At 38.1% G+C, this 24,937-nt stretch overlaps 1 protein-coding gene across 1 annotated transcript; it reads right to left on the minus strand.

Moving 5' to 3' along the window:
* Window positions 1-14,776: 14,776 nt before the first annotated feature.
* Window positions 14,777-17,589, minus strand: LOC104227610 (fructose-bisphosphate aldolase 6, cytosolic-like). Its single transcript, XM_009779886.2, has 3 exons — window positions 17,398-17,589; window positions 15,951-16,178; window positions 14,777-15,820 (listed from the first exon to the last, which is right to left on the minus strand). The coding sequence occupies exons 1-3, from the start codon at window positions 17,423-17,425 to the stop codon at window positions 15,000-15,002; spliced, it is 1,077 nt and encodes a 358-aa protein (XP_009778188.1). The 5' UTR covers window positions 17,426-17,589; the 3' UTR covers window positions 14,777-14,999.
* Window positions 17,590-24,937: the final 7,348 nt, after the last annotated feature.

A 24,937-nucleotide genomic window follows, 5' to 3' on the forward strand; every position in this document is an offset into this window, starting at 1 on the left:
ATAATTTAGTTTTAGAAAAATAAAAGAAGAAAAAATAACAAAAATACCAAGAAAAATCGGATTGGGCCTCTTCTTCAATTTTCAAACCATAGGCCCAAATAATTGCCCAATCTTCCCCATGACCCAGTCCACTTCAGAACGGGTCGACCCGGTCTGCCCCATTAACCCAAATACCCAATACCCTTCTTCATTTTTTCATCCAACACAAAACAAAACACAAACCAAAAACCCTAAAAAACCTAAAAAAAAAAAAAAACATCCGCCTCACCCTTCCATCTTCTTCCTCTCCAAAACCTTCAACCCAAGCTAACCATGGCTGCCTCCCATGGCTTCTTCTGCGTCCACCACCCATCACTGCCTGTCGTCCACCACCCATCACCTTCCCACCGCGAACACCTGTCCTACTCCCTCACGGCCACTCCCTCCATGGCTAACCCCTTCACCTCGCTCCAGCTGCGTCATCCATGAAGCTCGTTCCTGCTTCTGCTTGCAACGTCCATGGCTGCTCGAGTCGGAGCTCGACGAACAGCTGCTTCTGTCATCGACGAGTTGCTGCCTCACTTCGTCTTCTTCAAAGCTCGAGCATCGCCATGGCCAAGCTGCCTCCGACCCTACTATACAGTGTGCACGTCGAGCAGCTTGAGGCCAAAACAAACCTCAGCTGCTGCTGTTTCACTTCGTCTTCTTAAGCTTGAGCGTCGCCATGGAAGCTGTCTCCAGCTGCTACTGTCCGTCGACCTCCAGCAGCCCCACGCGGACACCACCCAAACTCAGTCGACAACCCCGTCGCCATCTTCTCCACGCTGTTGCGTCGACTGCTTGCGCTGCTACGTCGACTGATGTTCTTGTGTCGACTGTCGCTACTGTCTCGACGTACTTCTTAAAAGTCAAGTTCGTCGTCGAGTTAGTCGTTGAGTCCGGACAGATTTATTCCCATTTGAGGTTCGTCGAAACAGTCCATACAATCGAGTTCGTCGTTGTTCATCTCCGGTTAGTAGTTTTTGAGTTTTATTTTGTCCGTATTTTGTTTTGATATTTTCGAATCTAAAATCGGCAAATGTTTGTTTTGTTCATGTCTATGGTTAGATATTTGATTTTTTTTAGTCATGTTCATATGGTTAGGTATTTGATTTTTTGTTTTGTTCATGTTCATGTGTTTTTGTTGAATTAATTTTCAGATTTCAAATGGAAGTTAATTAGTTATTTTTCATGTTTATTTCATGTTTGTATTGTTGTTTAAGTGAATATTTGTTAGTTTAATGTTTGTTAGATTCAAATTGAAATTTAATTAATTATTTCTTCAATTTGTTTCATGTTGTTATATATTTTCCAGAAAATATTAATGTTGTTTGAATCGTTAGAATCTGCCATGTTTTGTTGCTTAAAATAGATTTAATTCATGTTCGTCTTGGTTTGAAGTTCATGTTTAAATCCAGTGATTTAATGTGAGTTTATGTTTGTTGATTTGTTAGTTTAATTTGAATCATGCATATTGTTGTTTGTATTATTGTCTCTTTGTTCATCCATTAATGGTCTAAATTAACCAGGATTGGTTCCCGATATGGTTGATTTATTTCCATTAATTTGGAGTTTGTGTTGTTCATCATGTTCATGTAAATTGTTGTTGAAGATTGTTGAGAAATTGGTCATCTTGACTATATTTTGGTTGAGTTATGATTAATTGATTGTTTAGAGCAGAGGGGTAATTTGGTAAATTGCATTGCATTCGGGGGTAGATTTGTAATTGCAATAAGGTCGGAGGGGTAGTTTGGTAATTGAACATTATTTTGATTCTTTATGTTAAGCATGGGGGACAAAATATAATGGGGTGAGGTTTTTGATATAATTGTTTAACATAATGGGGGACAAGACAAAACATAATGGGGAGGAATCTTGTACTTGTTTAATGTGGGCATGGGGGACATATTGTAATGGGTTGGGAATGTGGTATTTATTTAATGTAGGCATGGGGGATAAGGTTTAAAATAAATAAGACATTTAATAGTGGGGACAAAGCATGCCATTGGGGGAATAAATCTGAAAATTTCGAAAATTTTGCTATAAATAGAAGAGAAAATTTAGGAAGAAGGGTGGAAAAAAAGAGAGGAAAAACTAGATAGAGAGAAGAAAAAAAGAGGGGGCGGAGTGAGAAGTATACACCCGATATACATTCTGTATACACTGAATATACAGGGGCAGAATTCATTTTGGAGAGTTTTGAAGTTGAAAAAAAATAGTTACTGCTTCATTGCCTCGCTTAAGATCTGAAATAGTCAGAACCTTCCTGCCTTTTACTTCTTCACTATACTTGGAGTCGTTTATAGTCTCCTGGGTTTTCTGCTATTCCTACTGTACTGGTTTGCGATGTTGCTGAATCTGCTGTTGCTGTGTTATTACTGCTGCTGACTTCTCCTTCTTTTGTTCTTGTACTGCTGTTTCCAGGTACACATTTGTACAATCTCGGCTTGAAGCAAAAAATGAAATATTAATCAGGCTTTGTTCCTGTTGAATTCCTCCTGTTTAGATTTGTGGTTGAATATAATTTGTCTTTCTTCTTATAAAGATGTAGTCGAATGATTAATGAATAATGAGGTTGCATATGTATACTTTCTTCATCTAATAATGTTAGTTTAAATTAAATCGGAGAATAATTAATCTGTTTTGATATTATGGTCAATCTCATGTTCTAGTATTATCGAATAACAGGATATAAAAATGAAAGCAGTTTTTCTTTGTACAAACTCGATCGCAATTTTCCATTCGCATTAGCCGTAAACTAATAACTAATAAGTTACGTTTTTCAGCATGTAATTAATTAAGAAATTTTCTTTTATTTTTAGAGACAAACTTAATAGAAAAATGTAGTCACTATAGGTTTATCCTTTAAAATAAAAATGAGACGAGCCTCGCCAAATAAATCACAAATCGCCGGGGCCCTCAATAAAATACATAACCATTGACTAGACTTTGGATTTGGTCGTTTAATGAACCTTCACGGCATCTTCCTAAAATAACAATACGTTAGACTCTTTAGGACGCGCCTTAATAAATCTTACCTTCTTAAACTCGGGTGCGCATTTATGTGACTCAAATCCAAATCTCAACGGAGTCGAAATGTGTTTCTAATCACGGGTACATTGATTGTGACGTGGTTCGAGATGCGTGTTCATGACGTTGCAAATTCCTTTTAAAAAATAAGAATGAGATGAGCCTCGCCAAATAAAAATACAAAATTGCGGGGCCCTCAGTAAATATTTGTTTTCAAATTGCTTAGATTTCGGGATGGACCGTTTAGCAAAATTCCACGGTCCTACCCAAAATAAATACGCTAGTCGCTTTAGGCGCGCCTTTAATAATTTAATTTCCTTAAACTCGGGTGCACATTGATGTGACCCAAATCCAAATCTCAACGGAGTCAAAGTGTGTCGACGACCACGGGTACATTGATTGTAACGTGGTTCGAGATACATTTTCACAACGTTGCATTTCTTGACAAAAATAACAGTAAATGATAAAAGCGGTTAAAAGTTAAAATTTGCACATAAGTTCATATTCGTATAAAATCAGATAATCAAGCCAAATATAACAGTTGAGCGACTGTGCTAGAACCACGGAACTCGGGAATGCCTAACACCTTCTCCCGGGTTAACAGAATTCCTTATCCGGATTTCTAGTACGCAGACTGTAATATGGAGTCATTCTTTTCCTCGATTCGGGATTAAAATTGGTGACTTGGGACACCCTAAATCTCCCAAGTGGCGACTCTGAAATAAATAAACAAATCCCGTTTCGATTGTCCTTTAATTGGAAAAAACTCCCTTGTACCCTCTCGGGTACGTAAAAAGGAGGTGTGACAGTACTTATCTTCGAGAGGCTATAGGGTGTTAGGAAACTACTCTTTATTCATCTTCTATCATGCAGTTGATGATATACTAAATTTCTTCTTCTATTCTCTCATAGATGGTGAGGACGCGTACGGCTGACGTTCCAGACCCGGGAAGAAATGCTCCCCCATTGCTAGAGACTGAGGCAGAGGTCGGGGGAGGGTACCGACCCGAGGTAGGGGACGAGGGCATCCCAGAGCTGCCCCAGTTGCACCACCAGCATATCCTATAGATGTTCTTGTTATTAAGGAGCAGGGCGAGGTCCCCGCAGCAGAGCCAGCCCCGACGGATTTCATGACAGCACCGGGTTTTAAGGAGTTCATGGGCCAGATGCTGTTGTTCATGGATTCTATGACTCAGGCTAGTTTATTTCCAGCAGACCCAACCATATCTCAGACGGCAGGGAGAGCACAGACCCCTACTGCTTAGGCTCCTGGGCATGCAGCCGTAGTGTATCAGACTCCGGGCACACTACCCGTTGATGGGGCCCAGCTAGTAGCAGCAGTGGCACCTAAGCCCAAACCAACTACGGACGGCAATCCATAGAAGTTATTGGACAGATGGACTAGGCTACACCCTCCTATCTTTGGGGGTGAGCGTCATGAGGATGCCCAGGATTTCATTGATAGGTGTAGGGACAGACTGCACAACATGAGGATATTGGAGTCTCATGGTGTTGACTTCACTACTTTCCAATTGGAGGGCAGGGCCTGTAGATTGTGGAAGTTTTATGTTCTTGGCAAACCAGTGGGTTCCCCTTCCATTACTTGGGGCCAGTTCACACAGATTTTCTTGGATAGGTATATTCCACCCTCCGAAAGGGAAGAGTTGCGGTATCAGTTTGAGCATCTTGAGTAGGGTCAGATGTCAGTGACCGACTATGAGGCGAGGTTCTCTAAGTTATCTTGCCATGCACTTTTGATACTTCCTACGGACGTAGAGAGAGTGCGAAGATTTGTTGTGAGGTTGCACTTCGCTATTAGGGCCAACATGGCCTGAGAGGTTAAGATGGGGACTCCTTATCAATTGGTAGTAGAGATTGCTCGGAGGATCGAGGGCTACCGTCATATGGGTAGAAAGCAGATATAATAGGACAAGAGGGCCCGTTTCTTTGGAGAGTTTAGAGGTGCCCTGGCTAGGGGCAGAGGTCTGTTTGGGAGGGGCCAGCCCAACAAGCTCCCATATTCAGCACCACCGCCACCTCCTCGAGGTGCTCCAGTGAGGCCCTATTTCAGCGCCATGCCAAAGAGTTCTTATCGTCCACCAGCTCATCAGGGTTCTTCCAGTTTCTATTTTAGTTCCATGCCAAAGAGTTCATGCCGCCCGCCAGCCATTTAGGGTTCTTCTAGTGGGTATTCAGGCCATCAGGGTCAGACTTCGAGATAGCAGTCTATGGTACCGCGGGGTTATTACAAGTGTGGGGATCTGGGTCATATGAAGAGATTTTGTCCTAGACTTCGGGGCAAGGCAATATAGCAGGATCACCAGCCTATGATTACAGCACCAACCGTCCGGCTGCCCACAGGTGGAGGACAGGCAGGTAGGGGCCGTCCTAAAGGTGGAGTCCAAGCAGGGGGAGGTCAGCCAGCTATTTCTCAGTCAGGTGGAAGCCAGCTAGCCGGCACTCCAGCTAGATTCTATGCTTTTCCGGCCAGACCAGATGCGGTGGCCTCAGATGTCGTGATCACTGATACTATTTCTGTTTGCAATAAGGATGCTTTGGTATTATTTGATCCAGGGTCTACCTATTCATATGTGTCATCTCTGTTTACTCATTTCCTGGATATTCCTCGTGAGTCCTTGGGTACTCCTATTTATATGTCCACTCCTGTGGGCGATTCTATGGTTGTGGATCGGATCTACCGGTTCTGTGTGGTTACGTTTTGTGTTTACGAGACTAGAGCGGACCTTCTGTTACTTTATATGATTGACTTTGAGGTCATCCTGGGCATGGACTGGTTATCTCTATATCATACCATCCTAGATTGCCATGCCAAGACTATAACTTTAGTGATGCCAGAGTTGCCGAGGTTGGAGTGGAAAGGTTCCTCCGTTAGTACATCTAGTCGGGTCATCTCTTTTCTGAAGGCTCGACATATGGTCGAGAAGGGTTGTTTGGCTTATCTAGATTATGTTCAGGATACCACCGTAGAGTCTCCGACGATTGATTCCGTGCCAATAGTCCAGGAGTTCGCCGATGTGTTTCCTTCAGACCTTCCAAGCATGCCACAAGATCACAATATTGATTTTTGTATTGATTTGGCTCCAGATACCCAGCCTATATCTATCCCACTGTACCGTATGGCTCCAAAAGAGTTGAAAGAGTTGAAGGAGCAGCTTAAGGAGTTGTTAGCAAAGGGGTTTGTCAGATCGAGTGTGTCACCTTGGGGTGCACTAGTGTTATTTGTGAAGAAGAAAGATGGAACTATGCGGATGTGCATTTATTACCGCTAGTTGAACAAAGTTACCATCAAGAACAAGTACCCCGTTGCCATGTATTGATGATTTGTTTGACCATTTGCAGGGTGCTAGGGTGTTTTCTAAGATAGACATGAGATCGGGGTTCCATAAGTTGAAGATTCGGGACTTAGATGTTCCGAAGACTACTTTTCGCACTAGATATGGCCATTATGAGTTTCTGGTGATATCTTTCGTCTTGACTAATGCCCCAGCGGCGTTTATGGATTTGATGAACAAGGTGTTCAGGCCTTATATTGATTCCTTTTTTATTGTCTTCATTGATGACATCTTGATCTACTCGCGTAGCCTGGGGGAGCACAACCAGCATTTGAGAGTGGTGCTTTAGACATTGCAAGAGTAGAAACTATATGTTAAGTTCTCCAAATGTGAGTTTTGTCTAGAGTCTATAGCATTCTTGGGGACTGTTGTATCGGGATAGGGTACTAAGGTGGATCCCAAGAAGATTGAGGCAGGTCAGAGTTGGCCACATCCCACTTCGATGACTAAGATTATGAGTTTCCTGGGACTAGTAGGTTATTATCACCGGTTGTGCAGGGCTTTTCATCCATTGTAGCACTTTTGACTAGATTGACCCATAAGGGTGCTCCTTTCCGTTGGTCCGATGATTGTGAGGCGAGCTTTTAGAAGCTAAAGATATCTCTGACTACAACACCAGTTCTAGTGTTTCCTTCCGGTTCGGGGATGTATATTGTGTACTGCAATGCTTCACACATTTGTTTGGGTTGTGTATTGATGCAGGAAGGGCGAGTTATTGCATATGCTTCACGTCAGTTGAAGATTCATGAGAAGAATTACCATGTGCACGATCTAGAGTTAGCCGCGATTGTTTATGCTCTTAAGATATGGAGGCATTATTTGTATGGGGTGTTATGTGAGGTTTATATTGATCATCACAGCTTACAACATTTGTTCAAGCAGAGGGATCTCAATTTGAGGCAGCATAGGTGGCTTGAGTTACTGAAGGATTATGATATCACTATTCTTTATCATCCGGGCAAGGAAAATATGGTCGTGGATGCCTTAGGTAGGAAGGCAGAGAGTATGGGTATCTTGGCATTCATTTTAGTAGAGGAGACACCACTAGCTTTGGACATTCAGTCCTTGGCTAACAGACTTGTGAGGTTGGATATTTCTGAGCCCAGTCAAGTTCTTACATATGTTGTTGCCTAGTCCTCACTATTGGGGCAGATCAAGGCTCGACAGTTTGATGATCCGTATTTGGCAGTTCTTAGAGAGACGGTACTATAGAGTAGTGCCAAGGAGGTTTCTATTGGCGAGGATGGTGTTCTGCGACTCCAGGGACGTTTATGTGTTCCAAATGTTGATAGCTTGAGAGAGAGGATTCTAGAGGAGGCACACAGTTCTCGGTATTCTATTCATCCAGGTGCTACGAAGATGTATCGTTACCTGAGACAACATTATTGGTGGCGGCTAATGAAGAAAGACATAGTGGAGTATGTAGTTAGGTGCCTAAATTGCCAACATGACAAGTATGAGCACCAGAGGCCAGGTAGCCTACTTCAGCAAATGACTATACCTGAGTGGAAATGGGAGCGCATACTATGGACTTCATAGATGGGTTGTCGTAGACTTTGCAGAAGTTTGATGCAGTTTGGGTCATTGTCGACAGGTTGACCAAGTCGGCACACTTCATTCCGGTTGTCACTACAGATACTTTAGAGAGGTTGGCCCGGATTTATATTCGGGAGATAGTCCGGTTGTACGGTGTGCCTATTTCCATCATATCAGATAGAGGCCCTCATTTCACTTCCCATTTCTGGAGAGCCGTACAGAGTGAGTTGAGGACCCATATAGAGCTCAGCACAACATTTCATCCTCAGACCGACGGGCAGTTGGAGCGGACAGTTCAGATATTAGAGGACATGCTGAGAGCATGTGTGATTGACTTTAAAGGACAGTGGGATCAGTTCTTGCCATTAGCCGAGTTTGCTTACAATAACAGTTATCAGTCCAGAATCGAGATGGCTCTATTTGAGGCTTTATATGGTCGGCGATGTTGTTCTCCTATCGGGTGGTTTGAGCCTAGCAAGGCTAAGTTATATGGTACAGATTTGGTGAAAGATGCCTTGGAAAAGGTAAAGTTGATCCAGGAGCGACTTCGCACAGCACAGTCTAGACAAAAAAGTTACACGGATCAGAAGGCGCGGGATATATCATTTATGGTTGGCGAGAAGGTTCTCTTGAAGGTCTCGCCGATGAAGGGTATTATGAGGTTTGGGAAGAAGGGCAAGTTGAGCCCCAGGTTTATAGGCCTATTTGAAGTATTGAGGTGAGTTGGGGAGGTTGCTTATGAGTTTGCTTTACCTCCTAGCTTATCAGGAGTTCATCCAATTTTTCACTTGTCTATGCTCCGGAGGTACCACGCCGATTTGTCACATATGTTAGACTTTAGCACTATTTAGTTAGATGAGAGCTTGGGTTATAAGGAGGAGCCAATTGCTATTGTTGATAGACATGATCGCCAGTTGAGATCCAAGAGGATTTTCGCGGTAAAGGTTCAGTGGAGGAGCCAACCAGTCGAGCTCGAGGATGCGACCTAGGAGTCCGAGGAGGACATGCGGAGAAAATACCCACACTTATTCAGCACTACAGGTATGAATCTAAACCCATTCGAGGACGAATATTTGTTTAAGAGGTGGAGAATGTAATGACCCGACTGGTCGTTTTGCTTTCTAGAACCCCATTCCCCTAAATAAGACTCCTCATACTTGTTTTTACTAATTTATGACTTGGGGGGATGGTTGGTTCGGTATTTGGAAGAGTTTGGGTTGAAATCGGAACACTTGGTTCCTTAAGGTTGGCCTAAAAGGTCAAGTCTGACTTCGGTCAACATTTTAAGCAAACGACCTCAGAATCGGGATTTGACAGTTCCAATAGGTTCGTATGATAATTTTGGACTTGGGCGTATTCCCGGATCAAGTTTTGGATGACCCAGGAGCGTTTTGGCGCCTAATAGTGAAAGTTAGTTCTTGAAGAACTTTGAAGTTCTTTAAATTTAGTTCGGAGCGGTTTTTGGTGATATCGAGGTCTGAAATGAATTTCGATACCGGGAATAGTTTCGTAATGTCATTTTAAGACTTGCACACAAAATTTGGTGCCATTCCGAGTAGTCTATGTATGATTCGATGCATTTGGCGAATTTGGAAAACTTGAAGTTTGTTTGATTCAATTTGGCTCTAGGCTATGATTCTTGGTTCATTGTTGTTTTTCGCGTTTCGAGAATTCGATCAAGTCTATATTGTGATTACAGACCTATTAGTGCCTTTGTATGGGGTTTTGGGTAGCTCGGGTGAGTTTCGGACCCCTCGGAGCTAAGTGCATGAAACCAGATTTTGCCCATTCTGGTTTCTTTCTTCGCGAACGCGAAAAGACCATCGTGTTTGTGTAGAAGGAGTTGGGCTGGGGGGAGGGCGAAATGCACTCCGCGTTCGTGATAGAAACTCCGCGTTTGCAAAGGTCTGGGCCAATGAACTTTGCGTTCGCGTAAGGCGACTCGCGTTTGTGTAGAGTAGAGTAGCTGGGCCAGGCCAGCTTTGTTCTTCGTGTTCGCGAAGTCACCCTCGCATTCGCGAAGGTTTAGCCAAGCTAGAATTCGTGTTCGCATGTCAATTGTCGCGTTCGCGATGAAGGGCCTTCAGAGGGCCTGAGCCAATGGCCTTCACAAACGCGAGGCCTCTGTCGCGTTAGCGATGAAGGGGGCAGTTGGGCAGTGAGTTTAAAATCGGGACTTAGGCATATTTGGGGTCATTTATTACATTCTTGGGCGATTTGGGAGCTTCAAAAGGGGTGATTTCAACCTAGCTTTGTGAGGTAAGTAATTTCTACCTAATGTGAGTTTAATACATAGTTTAAGGGTAGATTATAACATGTAAAATAGTAAAAATTTGGGTTTAGAGTAAAACCTAAGTTTTTTATAAAAATGAGATTTAACCACGAAATTTGTTATGGAATATAGTAAAAATCATATATTCTTGATCCTAATATTATGGGTAACAACTTTCTTTGAAAATTTTCGGATTCCGGACACGTGGGCCCGGGGGTAAATTTTAGGAATCTTGCAGTATGGGTTGGGTAATCACTGTAATAGTGGGAATATGAACTTTTGAGCTTATATTGATTAGTGTTTATGTTATTTGGATAGTTTAGGATTGTTCGACACCAAATTGAGGGTTTGGGCTTAAGCTTGGACCGGAAAGTAGAACTTGAAGCGAGGTAAGTCTCTTTTCTAACCTTGTAAGAGGGAAACTTCCCCATAGGTGAACTAAATTAATATATGATTATTTGTGGGGGGCTACGTATGCACGAAGTGACGAGAGTCCGTACATAGCTACTATTCTTGTTATGTTTGGGTAGTTCTAGGCTTACACCATGCTTTGTGGATACCATTATCTGAACATATTTTGTTGGTTTGCTTTGAATAGAACTATATTGAGAATTTCAAGATTTCAAAGGTTTCAAGTAAATTATTATTTTGAAAATAATTGAGAAGAATTTCGTTATATTTATATTTAACTGCATCGCAAGTATATTCCGCGAGCGGGGTGACTATTTCCACTACTCTCATGGGAGCTGGCCGTTCGTCTCGGCAGGTTAATAGATGCATCTGTGGTTCGCGCCATTCGACCCTCCGGCAGTGCACATTTTATTATTATGTTGGATCGAGTCGTACGACCTCGGCATAACTTGCGCATGCTATTTATTTGGAACTTTCTGTGATTTGTATTGCTTTAATGCCTTGAATGTAAATTGTTAAATGATATGACTGAAATTGACACTACATTTATGAAAGAAGAATTTAACACTTCATGTTGTTGAGCTTTCAGTATTATTTATGATATCCATGCTTAGCATAACACTTTAATTATATTATTGTTTACCCTAGTAAGTGTCAAGTCGTCTCGTTGTCACTACTTCTTCAAGGTTAGACTGGGTACTTACTGGGTACATATTGTTTATATACTCATACTACTCTTCTGTACTTAATTGTACAAGATCTGAGGCAAGCGTATTTAGTTATCCACCAGGCGCGCATACTTGATCCCCCCAGCTTGAGACTTTGCGGTAAACTATCCTGCAGCAGCTGGTGCCTCTTCTATGTCTTTATTTTCTGGCTATTTCCTTTCAGACAGTAGGATAGCATAGTTTTGTATATTTTACTAGACTACCCACATACTTGTGACACCGGGTCTTGGCACACACTAGTAGACTTATGATTTTGGATTTGTTTACATGATTTCGATTTTCACATATTTACTTCCGCTTTAGTTGTGTTTCAATTGCAAATTTCTAAATCTTTTAATAAAATAAGAAGATAATATTCACCTAGTAACTTATTTAAATGGGAAACTACTAGCTTGTTCAGTGTTGGCTTGCCTAGCAATGGTGTTGGGCACCATCACGGCCTGTAGTAGAATTAGTTCGTGACATTTTTGTCAAGTACTACCAATAAGTTCCAAATTTGACGAAAGCAAAGACGGTAAAAACAAGCTTGCCAAAATTATACTTCTGACTAAAAAAAGTTTCAACTAACAAGAAATATAAGTAAGAACAAATTCAATATTCAGTGACTTTTGCTTCGAGTTGGAAATGAAGAAGAACATCCAATAAAAGATGATTTGGTTCTTCAACACTTGATTATCAATCCTACTAGTAATAATAGTGCATTTAATAAGGAAAATATTTCTATCATTAGATTAAATTGCAATTTTTGCAAATTGCATGATAGAAATTATAAAAAAAACTATTTTAGGTAGCAGAAATGAATATGTTGATCAACTAAATAAAAGGTTGATTGCAAAATTTCATGATAAAAATAAAATATTTTTTAGTTTTTGACTCAGCAAAAGATGATGCCAACAATTACTACCAAGAAAAATATTTAAATATTTTAATATCAAATGGCCTTCTGCCACACAGGTTTGTTGCTGAGTTTATTTTTTCTTACGTATGTTAATGTCACTATATATATATATATATATATATATATATATATATATATATATATATATATATATATATATATATATATATATATATAGACTAAGTTAGAATTGATCCTCCATTGTATATAGATTGATTTTGAAAGATTAATTGTTCGTCATGCTACTGAAAAAACTGGATCCGCCGAATAGCTTATGTCAGAGCACATAGATGGTATATAGAAGTTGTGACAATAACGGCATACATGCAAAAATTATCATACTGATCAATGTACTTCTAAGTATATTTTAATTCCCGAATTCAATTTTCATCTTCCGATAATGTCCTTTTAAATTTGTGTAAAAATAATTTTCAGTATATTTAAGTTTTACAATTATAATAAATAAAGTACAAGGACAAACATCCTAAATATTGGACTATATTTATCGCAATATATTTTCTTGTACGAACAATTATATGTTGCTCTTTCAAGAGGGATATCAATATCGACAACAAGAGTTCTGGTTATGACAGAGCAACCAAAGCATTAGAAGGAAACATACACACAAAAAACATCATCTACAAAGAAGTGTTCGGTAAGATACCATCACGTCAAATACTTTTAAATTATAATACGTAATTATTTAACCAACATGACTAAATTAATCATTTGTGTAAGTTCTGATGATGTCCTTTCATTTTGAATTCACGTATTATGCTAATGTAATAATATTTTTTGGCTTTTAAATGATTTACATATTTAAACTATTGCGTGTCATTACTAACGTGCAACACACGTTCATAGATACTAGTCATAAAAAAATTCTCATTAAATTTGTAGAATTAGGAGAGAAACTAGAACGTCAAAAATAACCTTCAATTATGATGGGCTTATGTACATTTTTTTCTCAGAAAATGAAAAAGCTAACCTAAAATGATTCTAATATTTTTATTTTATAGAAATGAGTAAGTTTCATCTAACTGACCTAATATACTAACAAAAACAACCCAGTAAAATTTCACAAGTGGAGTCTGGGGAGGGTAGAGTGTATGCAGACCTTACTCCTACCCCGGAGAGTAGAGAGGCTTTTTCCGGTTGTTTCCGAAAGACCCTTGTCTCAAGAAGACAAAAATAAACAATAGACAATAGATCAGTGACAGCAACAGAAGCCAGAAAAATAATATCAGCATCGTGGAAACTACATAAACCACTAACAACCCAAGGTGAAACATTATCATCCTAGCCCTGACCCCCGTACAAAGTAGAAAAACGCTCGACTCTCTCCTAACCTACAACCCTAATGCTCGACTTGCATGCCTTCCTATCAAGAGCCATGTCCTAGGAGATTTAAAGTTGCGCTATGTCCTGCCTGATTACCTCACCCCCAATACTTCTTAGGTCACCCTTTACCTCTCCTAATACCTGCCAAAGTCAACCGCTCACACCTCTTAACCGGGACATCTAGGGTTCTCCTCCGCACGTGTCCGAATCATCTAAGCCTCCTTCCCGGATCTTGTCGTCCATGGGACCCACACCCACCTTCTCTTGAATATCGTCATTCCTAATCTTATCCAACCTAATGTGCTTGCACATCCATCTCAACATCCTCATTTCTGTCACTTTCATCTTCTAGATATGAGAATTCTTGGTTGCCCAACATTCAGCCACATACAGCATGGCTGGTCTAACCACCACTTTATAGAACTTGCCTTCAAGTTTCGGTAGCATTTTCTTATCACACAAACTCTAGATGCTAACCTCCATTTCATCCACCCCTCCTATACGGTGCATGACATCCTCGTCTATCTCTTCATCCCCTGGATAATTGACCCAAGATACTTGAAACTTCCTCTCTTGGGGATAACTTGTGAGTCAAGCCTCACATCCATGTCCGCTTCCCCGACACATCGCTGAACCTACGCTCCAGATATTCTGTCTTAGCCCTAATATACTGAGGTAAGAAAATAATACATCATTCATCTAGCTAACTAATCGCTCCAAGGACTCTGAAAACAAAAATAGGAATCATATAGAATTGAATTTAGTCTGGATCGAGCAGTATTATCTGTGCACTCATCTCAACTTGTTGGACGACTTTGTTCGATTTCAACTTGTTTATCACGGATTTACTTCGCTAGCTAGGAGATGAGATTCAATCTTGCTCACGAGGTGCGCTCGTTTGAAACCATATTATACCAAAGACCAGCTCTAGATTGAGCCTCGTATGGAACGCAATTGCACAAAATACATAAAAATCAAGTTGCAGAGGTAATCATTCGTCAACTATATCAATCTGCACACTAGAGAATCTTAAGGAATTGTAAATAGTATAGGAAAACAAAAGCCATGAATTCATCAAAACGATACCATTTCTTGCTACTTTCATCAACCTAATCTGCCTTCCTATCTTAATAGTAGAGCTAATGATAACTGAAGTTTAACATGTAAAACCCAATCAACGGGGCAAAGGTCCAAGAACTGAGTCGAGATTAAACTAATAAAAATGACACCCACAATGTCACAAAGACGAAGTTTCTCAAGCTTTTATTAGCCAAATCCTGTGACATACCTCAGGAGGAGAAATGAGAAAAAAGCCTAGCACACTATGACCAGTAAAAGACGCTCCTAGTAAACCATCCTGCAACCTCGTCATCAAAACAAAAACCAAAAAGAGGCAGAAACCGAAAATTGTCCTAATACTTGTAGTCCTTGACGTGAAGGCTCTCGGAAGCACCCTCGCTCAAGTTGGAACTACCAGCATACTTTCCAAGGGTAGCCTCAGAGTTGGCCTTGCACCTTGTGAGGAATGCAGCACGGGCCTTCTCAACATTTTCCACCTTTCCGCCCCAGGCTTTGAGAGTGCTCTGCTGAAGAGCACGTCCGAAGGAGAATGAGAGAGTCCAGGGCCTCTTGGTCTGTAGCTTGTTCATGGCATTGAGGTTGCGGGTAGCCTCTTCCTCACTCTGACCACCAGACAAGAAAACCACAGCAGGGACAGCAGCTGGCATTGTTCGCTGCAAGGCACGTACAGTGTATTCTGCGATAACTTCTGGTGCAACTTTAGGGGATTCAGATCCAGGAGTGACCATGTTGGGCTTCAACAATGTACCCTCGAGGAGGACATGGTGGTCATTGAGAGCCTTGTAGCAAGCAGCAAGAACACGCTCGGTGACATCAGCACATTTGTTAATGTCGTGGCCTCCATCAACAAGGATCTCAGGTTCAACAATGGGGACAAGACCATTCTGCTGGCAGATGATGGCATATCTTGCAAGGCCATTGGCATTGTCATTGATAGCAAGCTGAGAAGGCTCGTTGGCACCAATCTTGAGCACTGCACGCCATTTTGCAAACCTAGCACCAGCAGCATAGTACTTTTGGCAGCGCTCAGCAAGGCCATCCAAACCCTGAGTAGTCGTCTCACCATCGGTTCCAGGAAGCTCTACGGTACCCTTGTCGACTTTAATCCCAGGGAGAACTCCACCCTCCTTCAAGACATCAACAAAAGGCTTGCCTGCAGATATGAGTAAAAACTGTCAGAATATCATACATAAAGCACCCCAAGTGCAATTATCAGGTAAGCTGAATATCATTAATCCATTCTTCGCACACGAAAATACATATTACAATCCATATGAACATACCGGATGCAGTCTTCTGATAGAGGGTTTCCTCAAACAAGATAACTCCACTAAGGTACTGAAGAGCACCAGGTGTGAGGAAGAGCAGCTCCCGGAGAGCCCTCCGGTTTTCCTCAACATTCTCAACATTAATACTAGATAGACGCTTGCCAATTGTGCCAGTAGACTCGTCAGCAGCAAGGATACCCTTACCAGGGGTGGCTATGTATGCAGCATTTGCGATGAGCTCATCTGCATCAATTCCAACATGCGTTGTATGTTAGTAACAAGTAACAAAACAAGGTAACTGAAGTTCATAGAAATTACAGGATCAACGGTAAAAGGTGACACTAACAGACAAGTTAACAAATATAACACCAATTAGCAGGACACGACATTCAGAATTTAAACATTCAATAGTTCCAAGCAAGCAATTTAGATAATAACATAGAGCGAACAAATCTAAGCAGAAGGGAAGCACAGATATGTGAAAGCTGTGTGAGCTGCAGACAAATCGAATAGCAGAGATCAAAGAATGGAGGGAAAACACAAAATGAAACCTAATCCGCTTGTTGCTGTACACCATTCAATGCTCAAATGTTATGTCTTTCTTTAAAATGTAGTCCGGATAAGGAGCATAGACAGCCATATCAAGACCCTTAAGTTTGATTTCACAGTTGCCCGTATTTTTTCGACAAGTCTTAAGAGCTAAAAACTTTCTACATCAAAATGAAACTAATTTTGTTTTGCTTACAGTATTAAATTGTACACAATAGACAAAGAATGAATCAACAAAAGAATTTTTAGAAAAGGAGAAAACCACATCGAATCTTTAGTGAGAATATGCATTTGAAGAAATAGTCAAAATCTTCAGAACAACATAACGAAAGAGTTTTAAAACTAGCATAATCATTTGATCAGAACATTAACAATTATTAGCTATTTGGCAAATACAGAACACTTCCATATTAACAAGTAAAAGTTGAGACAGATAATACTCATGCTGTCTCATCTTATACCAAATTAGGGCGAAGTTTGCCCATTAATCATAAAAACGTTTTCAACACATGGAAATTTTGATTTATAAAAATTAAGAAATAAACGTCCTAATGCATGCAGAAATTTAAATTAATCATTCTAGTTGAAACAACGGAGTAGTGAAAATAGTATCAACACTCTCACACGAGAGATCCAGCATTTAACTTTGCTAATGAAGAGCTAGGCAACTAGATCAAAGTTCAAAAGAACATAACAAACCAAACGTAAAAAAGAGCACAACTTTTAACAGCAAGCCCTAAGATCTGAACAAGATATCTAAACATCATAGAAAAATTAGACCGATCCAGATCAAAAATAAATTAAAGATCTATCAACAGACACAGATTTTGGATCAAACAAAGCAAGATTCAAATTACGATCAGACAACCAGAAGTTAAAATTATTAAGAAAGAGAGAAGAGCAAAAAATTTACCGGCGTATTTTCCCTTGTAACAAGACATGGTTATTTGCTTGGGCGAAGAGTGAAGAAAAGAGATGAGAAGTTTGGTAGACAGAGATAGATGGGCAGAGTGGGGGGAAATTAGGTTTCATAAATAGTGAGAACATCGATGTTATCGCTAAATTGCGACCCCTTCTGCACGAAACTGGCGGCTCTGACTTCTTTACCCTCTAGAAACTTGTCCTTTTTTCTTATATTAGTCTTACGGGTGGTTTGCCAGCACATATAACAATAATGCGGAATAAGGTGTATTAGTAATGTATGTTAGTAATACAAATATTAATTGTGCATATAATATTTCTTTTCTATTGTTTGGTGTGGTGTATTAAAATTATAATGCATTGCATAATTTTTAAGAAAATAGTTGTTTACAAAAATATCCTCCATATTCTCTAGCTTTAAAGAACTTTAAGGACAATTTTATCTTTAAACATACTAATGCATGCATTAATAGCCTTGGTATTACTAATGACATGGTTTTCTATGCATTACTGATGCATAGGATAATACCAAGTATGATGTATAACTAATACAAGTATTAGTTATACACATGTTGAAAAAATGTATCAAGCAAGGTATTAGTAATGCATAGAGCTAACGCTTGCATTATTTTTTCTAATACCTCCTACCAAACGACCCCTTAGTGTACGTGTGTTGCACGTGTTTGTCGCGTCAATAATAAAAATTATAGATAAAATATATTTTTCATCATATAAATATTAATATCATGTTTTAATTGAATTAAAATATTTTCAATTAAAAAAAATGAACTAAATATTAAATAATGTGTCTGCACGAGTTGCTTCATATTTACACAAAACTGTAATTTTAGCAACAACAAAAAAAGGAGTTAGAGCTTATACTATTTAAAGAATAATATTTTACTTTTTAATTTTGAATTTTTTTATAAGTTATTAGCAGTGATAGAGCCACCTTATAGGAAGAGGTGTCACCTCTTCGCGGGAAAAATACATTATGTAGGTTGGTAAAAAAATTTATATGTATATATACTCTGTATTGACTCCCTTTAATTTCCTGGTATGTTTACTTTTATATATTTTGACACCCTTAACGAAAATTTTGGCTCCGCCATGGGTTATTAGGTCTTCCTTGTTGTCTTCTTGGATACATTTTTCGCCTTCTATTTTTTCAAATTCAATTTTTAATGCACCAACTTTTACAATTTCGTGTAACTCCTATACAATTAAACATCTTCTAACATGATGTCCTCCATTTATTGTATTAAGTTTGAAAAGAAAGATAAAAATTTACCCACACACATGACTATTTATAATAAAAAAATTGTTGTTAAAGTAAGCATGTTAGATAAAAGTAAGAATCATATATATCTTTCTTTTTGAGAGATTAATAATTTTTTTATTATCACAATTAACCAAATATCATGTAGCGTCAAAGAATGCAATATTATTACTCATGTTTATTATCTCTGATTATATCAAACACCTCATATATATTGGAATATTTCTAAAAAGTCATACGTAAATAAATTATTATCGCATTTACGGATATATCATAATGAACTTTTAAAATCTTGAACAATTTAAAACTCTTAAATATTAGGACTTAACACGTAGTTCAATTGAATTTTTTTTTTTTGCTAAGTTAATTTAAAAAGTCACTATTTATTTTCATCACTAAAAGAATAATTCTTAACCTTTTCAGATTTTTATATCAGTTTATCCCAATTATAAATTTTAAGTGTAATTATGAAGGAAAATAAAAATATTTTTCTTTATATTATCAAACTTTCAATAACAAAAAAAAATAAAGGAAAAACAAAAATTAGTAAAGTAATAAGAATATGAGCGGCATGTCGAGAAAACAATAGTTGAACTCTCAAGTGAGAAAAGCCCCAAGGCTAAGTTTCTGCAGAGCGGTGTTTTGTTCTTTGATGTTTGCTTGTGGCTCTAGAATCCCCCGTGTTTGCTCTCGTCTTTGTATTTCTTCTTTTTTTACCCTTGTTTATTTTTTTGATTGTCCTGTTTCCAAAAAAATAAATAGTTGAACTCTACAAAAAATATGGCAAACAACTTGCTACAAGAAGTTGCCGGCGCTTGAAAGAGAAAAAGACCAAAAATTTCGTTCTTTTAATTCAAGTTGGATCAATTAAGGAAATTAAGAATTTTTATAAGGTAAAATTTTAATTGATTTCAAAATCTAAATATTAGGAGAGTAGTTTAAATTACTATTTTGTCCGATATAAAATTTATTTTTAAAGGGTAAAAAAGACGAACGACATTTCGCTTAGGGCCTTCGTGCTTTTAATATAATATAGATATAAAAATAGATAGATTAGAGTCATATAAAATTTAGAATTTGTTATAAATCGGTACGTGGATGTCACTTTTAATGTAGGTAGACGTTCTCTTCGTAAGTGTTTGGCAAATTCAATACCAAATGAATGAGTTCATTAATACATGTAACTTGAGAAGAGATTTGTAACCTATAAATAGGATGTTATTTCGGTCATTCATATTAGTGAATTAGGTGAAAGTGCGGAAAGAGAGGGATTCGAACTCCTATGGAATAGGGCTGGGCATATATCGAGTAAAATCGATAACCCGAACCAATAATTGTTTATTGAGTTATCGGTATCGGGTTATTGGGTTAACGGTTCGGTAACGGTTTAGAATTGTTTGCCAATTTTTATCTGTTCGGGCCTCGATTTGCCAATTTTGTTAATGAGTTAACCGATAACCCAATAAGAATTAATAAAATTATGACTTTATCCTTAAGTATATACACATGCTAGGGTTTCAGTTCATTCTCTCCTATTCTTTCTCGCCGCACTCTTCAGTTGCTTCATGTTCATTCTTCATAGACTTTACTAGTTACTCCTAGCATAGTCTTTAGTCTTATACATTAGGCTTTTAATTTCTATAACAAAATTCACCTTCATATTGGTATTTTTGACTGTTAATGATTCTTTATTTTTTTTATTTTTTTTTCGTAATTTTGTAAGCTCACGTTGTGCATCCTATACCTATTACCAATTTCTCTTCGCACTTATTAATTCTCAATCGATAATCTTCGTCAGTTTTCAGGTATATTTTTGAACATTATTCTTCTATACAGTATGCTGAGCTTTGACAACAGGATAATATTTTCTTGCCTTCTAGGTATTTTTTATTTCTGTGTTAGTATTGCGCATGCACAGATCAAGGTTTTTCTCTACGATTTTTTTTTTCCAGGTTAGGCATTTGACAAACAACATCTAGTTTATCTTGGACTGCTAGTACTATATGTTTGAACTTGTTAATTTTAAAGTAAAATTACTACTACTTTGTTTTATGTATTTGGACAACTATTGTTGAAGAATTAGTACTATTCCAGTTGTGGCCACTGGACAAAACGCAGAAACGGATAGTATACTATATGTGAATTTTTTTCTTTTTTGCTTAACTCCAGTGACTTGTCTTCTCTTTTTTGCTTAACTCTAGATTGAGTTATCTTATCGGGTAAACCGATAACCGAACCGATAATAATCTATAACCGATTAACGGATAACCGATAACCGCTATCTTATCGGTTCAGTTATCGATTTATCAAATTTGTAAACCGATAACCAATATGCTAAACCGATATATTCATAACTGAACCGAACCAACCGATGCCCACCCCTACTATGGAATATACATAAGAAGCATACTTTAAATAAGAAGAAGAGTTTCCTCTTCCTCTCTACATCTCTTATCTATTCTTGTCTCTTCTCTTTTGGTACTTTAGTTTATAATTATAATATTAATTTCATAACACTGTTAAGGATATAGTAGATATGCCCTAGATCCAATATCATATTTTAATGATTTGAACATATTTTTGTGAACGTTATTCGATACAAAAATATATGGCATTCTTTTATCATAGTTATTATTAAAAGTTTGATTAATTTGATAAGGTCCTTGATTAAATTTTGAGACTTGTCATCGTGATAGAGATCATGATAATGAGAGCAAAGTCTCTTACAATTTAATCTAAATTTGTTCTTGATCGTAGGATTATTAATTTGGACATTAGTAATCCGGTTAGATCAATATTTATGTGATCGTCTTTATGGGATAAAGATTAGTTGATCTCATTAACTAAATCACATAGATAGATGATGCATATAGAGATATGATCATTGAACCGACTCATTGGATAATTCCTAATGGTTAGAATTACCATAAACTGTCAATAGGATATTCTCTTGAAGAATGTGATGTAAGAATTTCCTTTGACATGAGATCGTCATAGTAATTGACAAGTTATTTGTTGTGCTTTGATACTAGACACCTATGGCCCTAGGACGATAGTTGAAAGGATATTGAGTACGATTAAATACTTGTAGAATTAGTGATTGATCAAGATTGAATCTGTCAACTCTTGGTAATGAGTTTAAGCTCCATGTTGTCATGAATTATAAACGACTAAATTAAGACCTTGGCCAGGGCAATTGAATGAAAGAAGAAATGAGTTTCTTAGGTCATTCAATGGTCGATTATATTTGACATGAACACATAGCTGGTCGCCTATTAAGATTTGACAGTTGAACCATATCCTAGGGTGATCAAGAGCTATAAGGATAGAAGGAATTACTACATTATTCTTCTACTGGTTCTTAAGAGTAAATTGTATACTTCATTCTATCCGGTCGTTAAGGAGTGTTGCTAGACGTCACCCTTGATTAGTATATTGGTGTGATCAATTTACTACCGGTTTAGTATTGAACCTATGGTGTCGCACACTAACGAGTGTTCTGATCTTTGCTAAAGGATTAATTAACTTATATTTGATAATTAAATTAAGTAATTTAATTAGTCAAATGCATTTAATTATTAGTCCAAATGAAATATTATTATACTCTTTGCTAGCACATAGATTATAATTAATATTGTGAACGAATTGAAATTTTCTATTTGAAATAGAAAATTAAATTATATCTCTTGGTTGAAATATATATATATATATTGAAATATATATATATGTGATATATATAATTAATATTTATTTATATATATAAGATATGTATATAAAATGTTAATAAAGATTAATTTGATCAATCCAATTAAGAATCGGATTGATGTGAGTCGGTTACTTCATGCCAATAAAAATGGGATTGGTAATTTTTATATAAATTATTATTTGAAGTAGTACTTAAAGTCCAATTTGAAATTGGACATTAACAGAACCTTCACGTCAAAGTCCTTAGGAAGGACGTTGGGCAACAAACCCATTAAGAATGGGATTCTGATTTTCGTTAGAAAATAATCCATGAAGTTTATTTTTGGAATAAACTTTTATACTAAGTAAATCATTACCTCACCCAAATAAGAATAGAGTTTATTGGTGATGCTATATAAAGGGGATGTAAAAAATTTGCCGCATTATTAATTCTTGAGAAGAAAAATCACTTTGTGAAAGTGAGAGTGCAACACAAGCCAAGAGAGAAAATACTTTTTTTTTTGAGCAAATAAGAAATAGATATATTAATAACTAAGGAACATCTAGTACATAGTCGACATGACTTGCATCTTAGAGGATGCATTTGTTTCCTAAGCTTGCTAGCCTATTACAAGCTTCATTACATAGAAGTTTTACGTGACAAGTAGATTCAAGTTTGTCACTTTCAACAAAATCTATCACATCAAAAGGTGGTACGACATGAACTTTTTTAGTGGACTTCACTGCTTTACTTCTTCCTGCCACTCCCTGAGCTTGGTTGTCCCTTTGTAGGACCCTTTTTGCTAGCTGGTGGGCAATCCTATTCCCCTGCCTGAAAGTGTGCTGGAGAGTAACCCTCTACTGGTGCATTAAGGACCTGTAATCATTAACAGTTTTGTTAAATAATTTATTACCACTCTGTATTACCTGGATAGCTTCTGAGCAGTCTGTCTTAATCTCAAGTGGGAAGATTCCATTCCTTTGTTGTTCTTAGTCCTTCTCGTAGTGCTTTTAATTCAACTGCTAGGGAGCCATTTGCATGTGCTAGTTTTGCAAAACCAACCATCCAGCTACCTGTTGCATTTCTAAGAACACTGCTTAAACCACAAATTTTGTTATAGCTATGAAAACTGGCATCCACATTCAGTTTGTACCACCCCCAAGGGGGTATGAACCAGTTGATTTTTATAAGGGTTTTGGGAGGATTAATAGAGGATTTTTCCGTGAAAAGTTTAAACTCCACTGCATTTTGCATGATTTGGGAACCTCTTATTTGGTTGGCAGTGTTGTTGATGTTATTACTATTTCTATTAATCCAGATATGCCAGATGATGAAGGGAAAGAAGTTATTCCAGTTTATAAAATTATGGTTTATAGGAATGTTGAAGTCCCTTATTTGGAGAAGCCAATGCTTCCCACTTCTGTTGATAGGGTGGGTCCCTTGCAGGTCACTCCAGAGATTACTGACAGCTCTACAGTCAAGGAAGATATGTTCAATTGACTCTTCAATAGGGTTTTTGCAGATGGGACAATTAGAATCAATGTTTAATCCAATCTGTGAAAGGTACTTCCTGCAAGGGATTCGACTGTGAAGGCATTGCTATAGGAAAAATCTGATTTTATTGGGGCACTCCAAATGCCAGATCCATCCAAAGTCGGAGTTAGAGCTCTTCGGAGACTCTAGCAGTGTATAACAAGAAGCGGTGCTAAAGACTCCTTTAATGGTGAGGGACAAAATAGGTAAGTCAATGGGAAGGCCTTTTTGGTGGATTTTTGTTTTGGAGACGGTAGTTAACAAATCAGGAGAGGGAGAGAAGGTTAAATAGTTTAGGTTCCAATTGGTACCATCAAAGATATCTCTAATTTTGGTGGAGAAATATTTGGCTGAAGGAGGGCGTGTAACTAGGTTCCTTAGGTTACCAATATTTGGTATCCAATTGGCCTCCCATAGATTAAGATTGGAATGGATGTGAGGGGACCATATGATGCCTTTGGAGCAGATGTCCCATCCTCTGAAATGTTTTTCCAAAGGAAGGAGGATCTATTCATAGAGGAGCTATTGCAATAGTACGAGATGATAAGCTTTGCCCAAGGAATTAGAGCATTTGTAAGGAGTCTCCAGCTTAAGCTAGCCAGAGTACAAAGGTTTTTATTGAGAGCATTATGGATCCCCAATCCACCATATTTTTGGGGTTGGCATATATTGGTCCAGTTTACCAAGTGAAGTTTTCTTTTTTCTATCGTACTACCCCAAATGAAGTCCCTTTGAACTTTATCAATCTCTTTAAGGGTTTTTCTAGGGAGTAGGGTGTATTACATGTAATGGTTTGGGATGGAATTAAGGCATGATGACGCAAAGGTTGTTCTTCCTGCCAAACTAAAGAACCTCATTTTCCAGGATGCAAGTTTGGTTCTTATCTTGTCTATGAGAAATTGGTAATTGGTAATCTCTAGGTTTTGGGCTGTGGTGGAGGATAGGGAAACCAAGTTATGTGCCAAAGTTGTTACTCTTCTTAATACCTATAGAAGTGGTAATGTTAGTGATGATTGAATGGTTACAATTTTTTGA

The sequence above is a fragment of the Nicotiana sylvestris genome, chromosome 12, assembly GCF_000393655.2.
Source record: "Nicotiana sylvestris chromosome 12, ASM39365v2, whole genome shotgun sequence".
NCBI lineage: Eukaryota > Viridiplantae > Streptophyta > Magnoliopsida > Solanales > Solanaceae > Nicotiana > Nicotiana sylvestris.

Excerpts from the sequence above, each read along its gene's own strand:
- LOC104227610 (XM_009779886.2), bottom strand. The coding sequence starts at position 17,425 with ATGTCTTGTTACAAGGGAAAATACGCCG. Across the intron at positions 16,179-17,397 it reads TTACAAGGGAAAATACGCCG|ATGAGCTCATCGCAAATGCT; the intron begins GTAAATTTTTTG and ends GAATTGATGCAG. Across the intron at positions 15,821-15,950 it reads CTATCAGAAGACTGCATCCG|GCAAGCCTTTTGTTGATGTC; the intron begins GTATGTTCATAT and ends TCATATCTGCAG.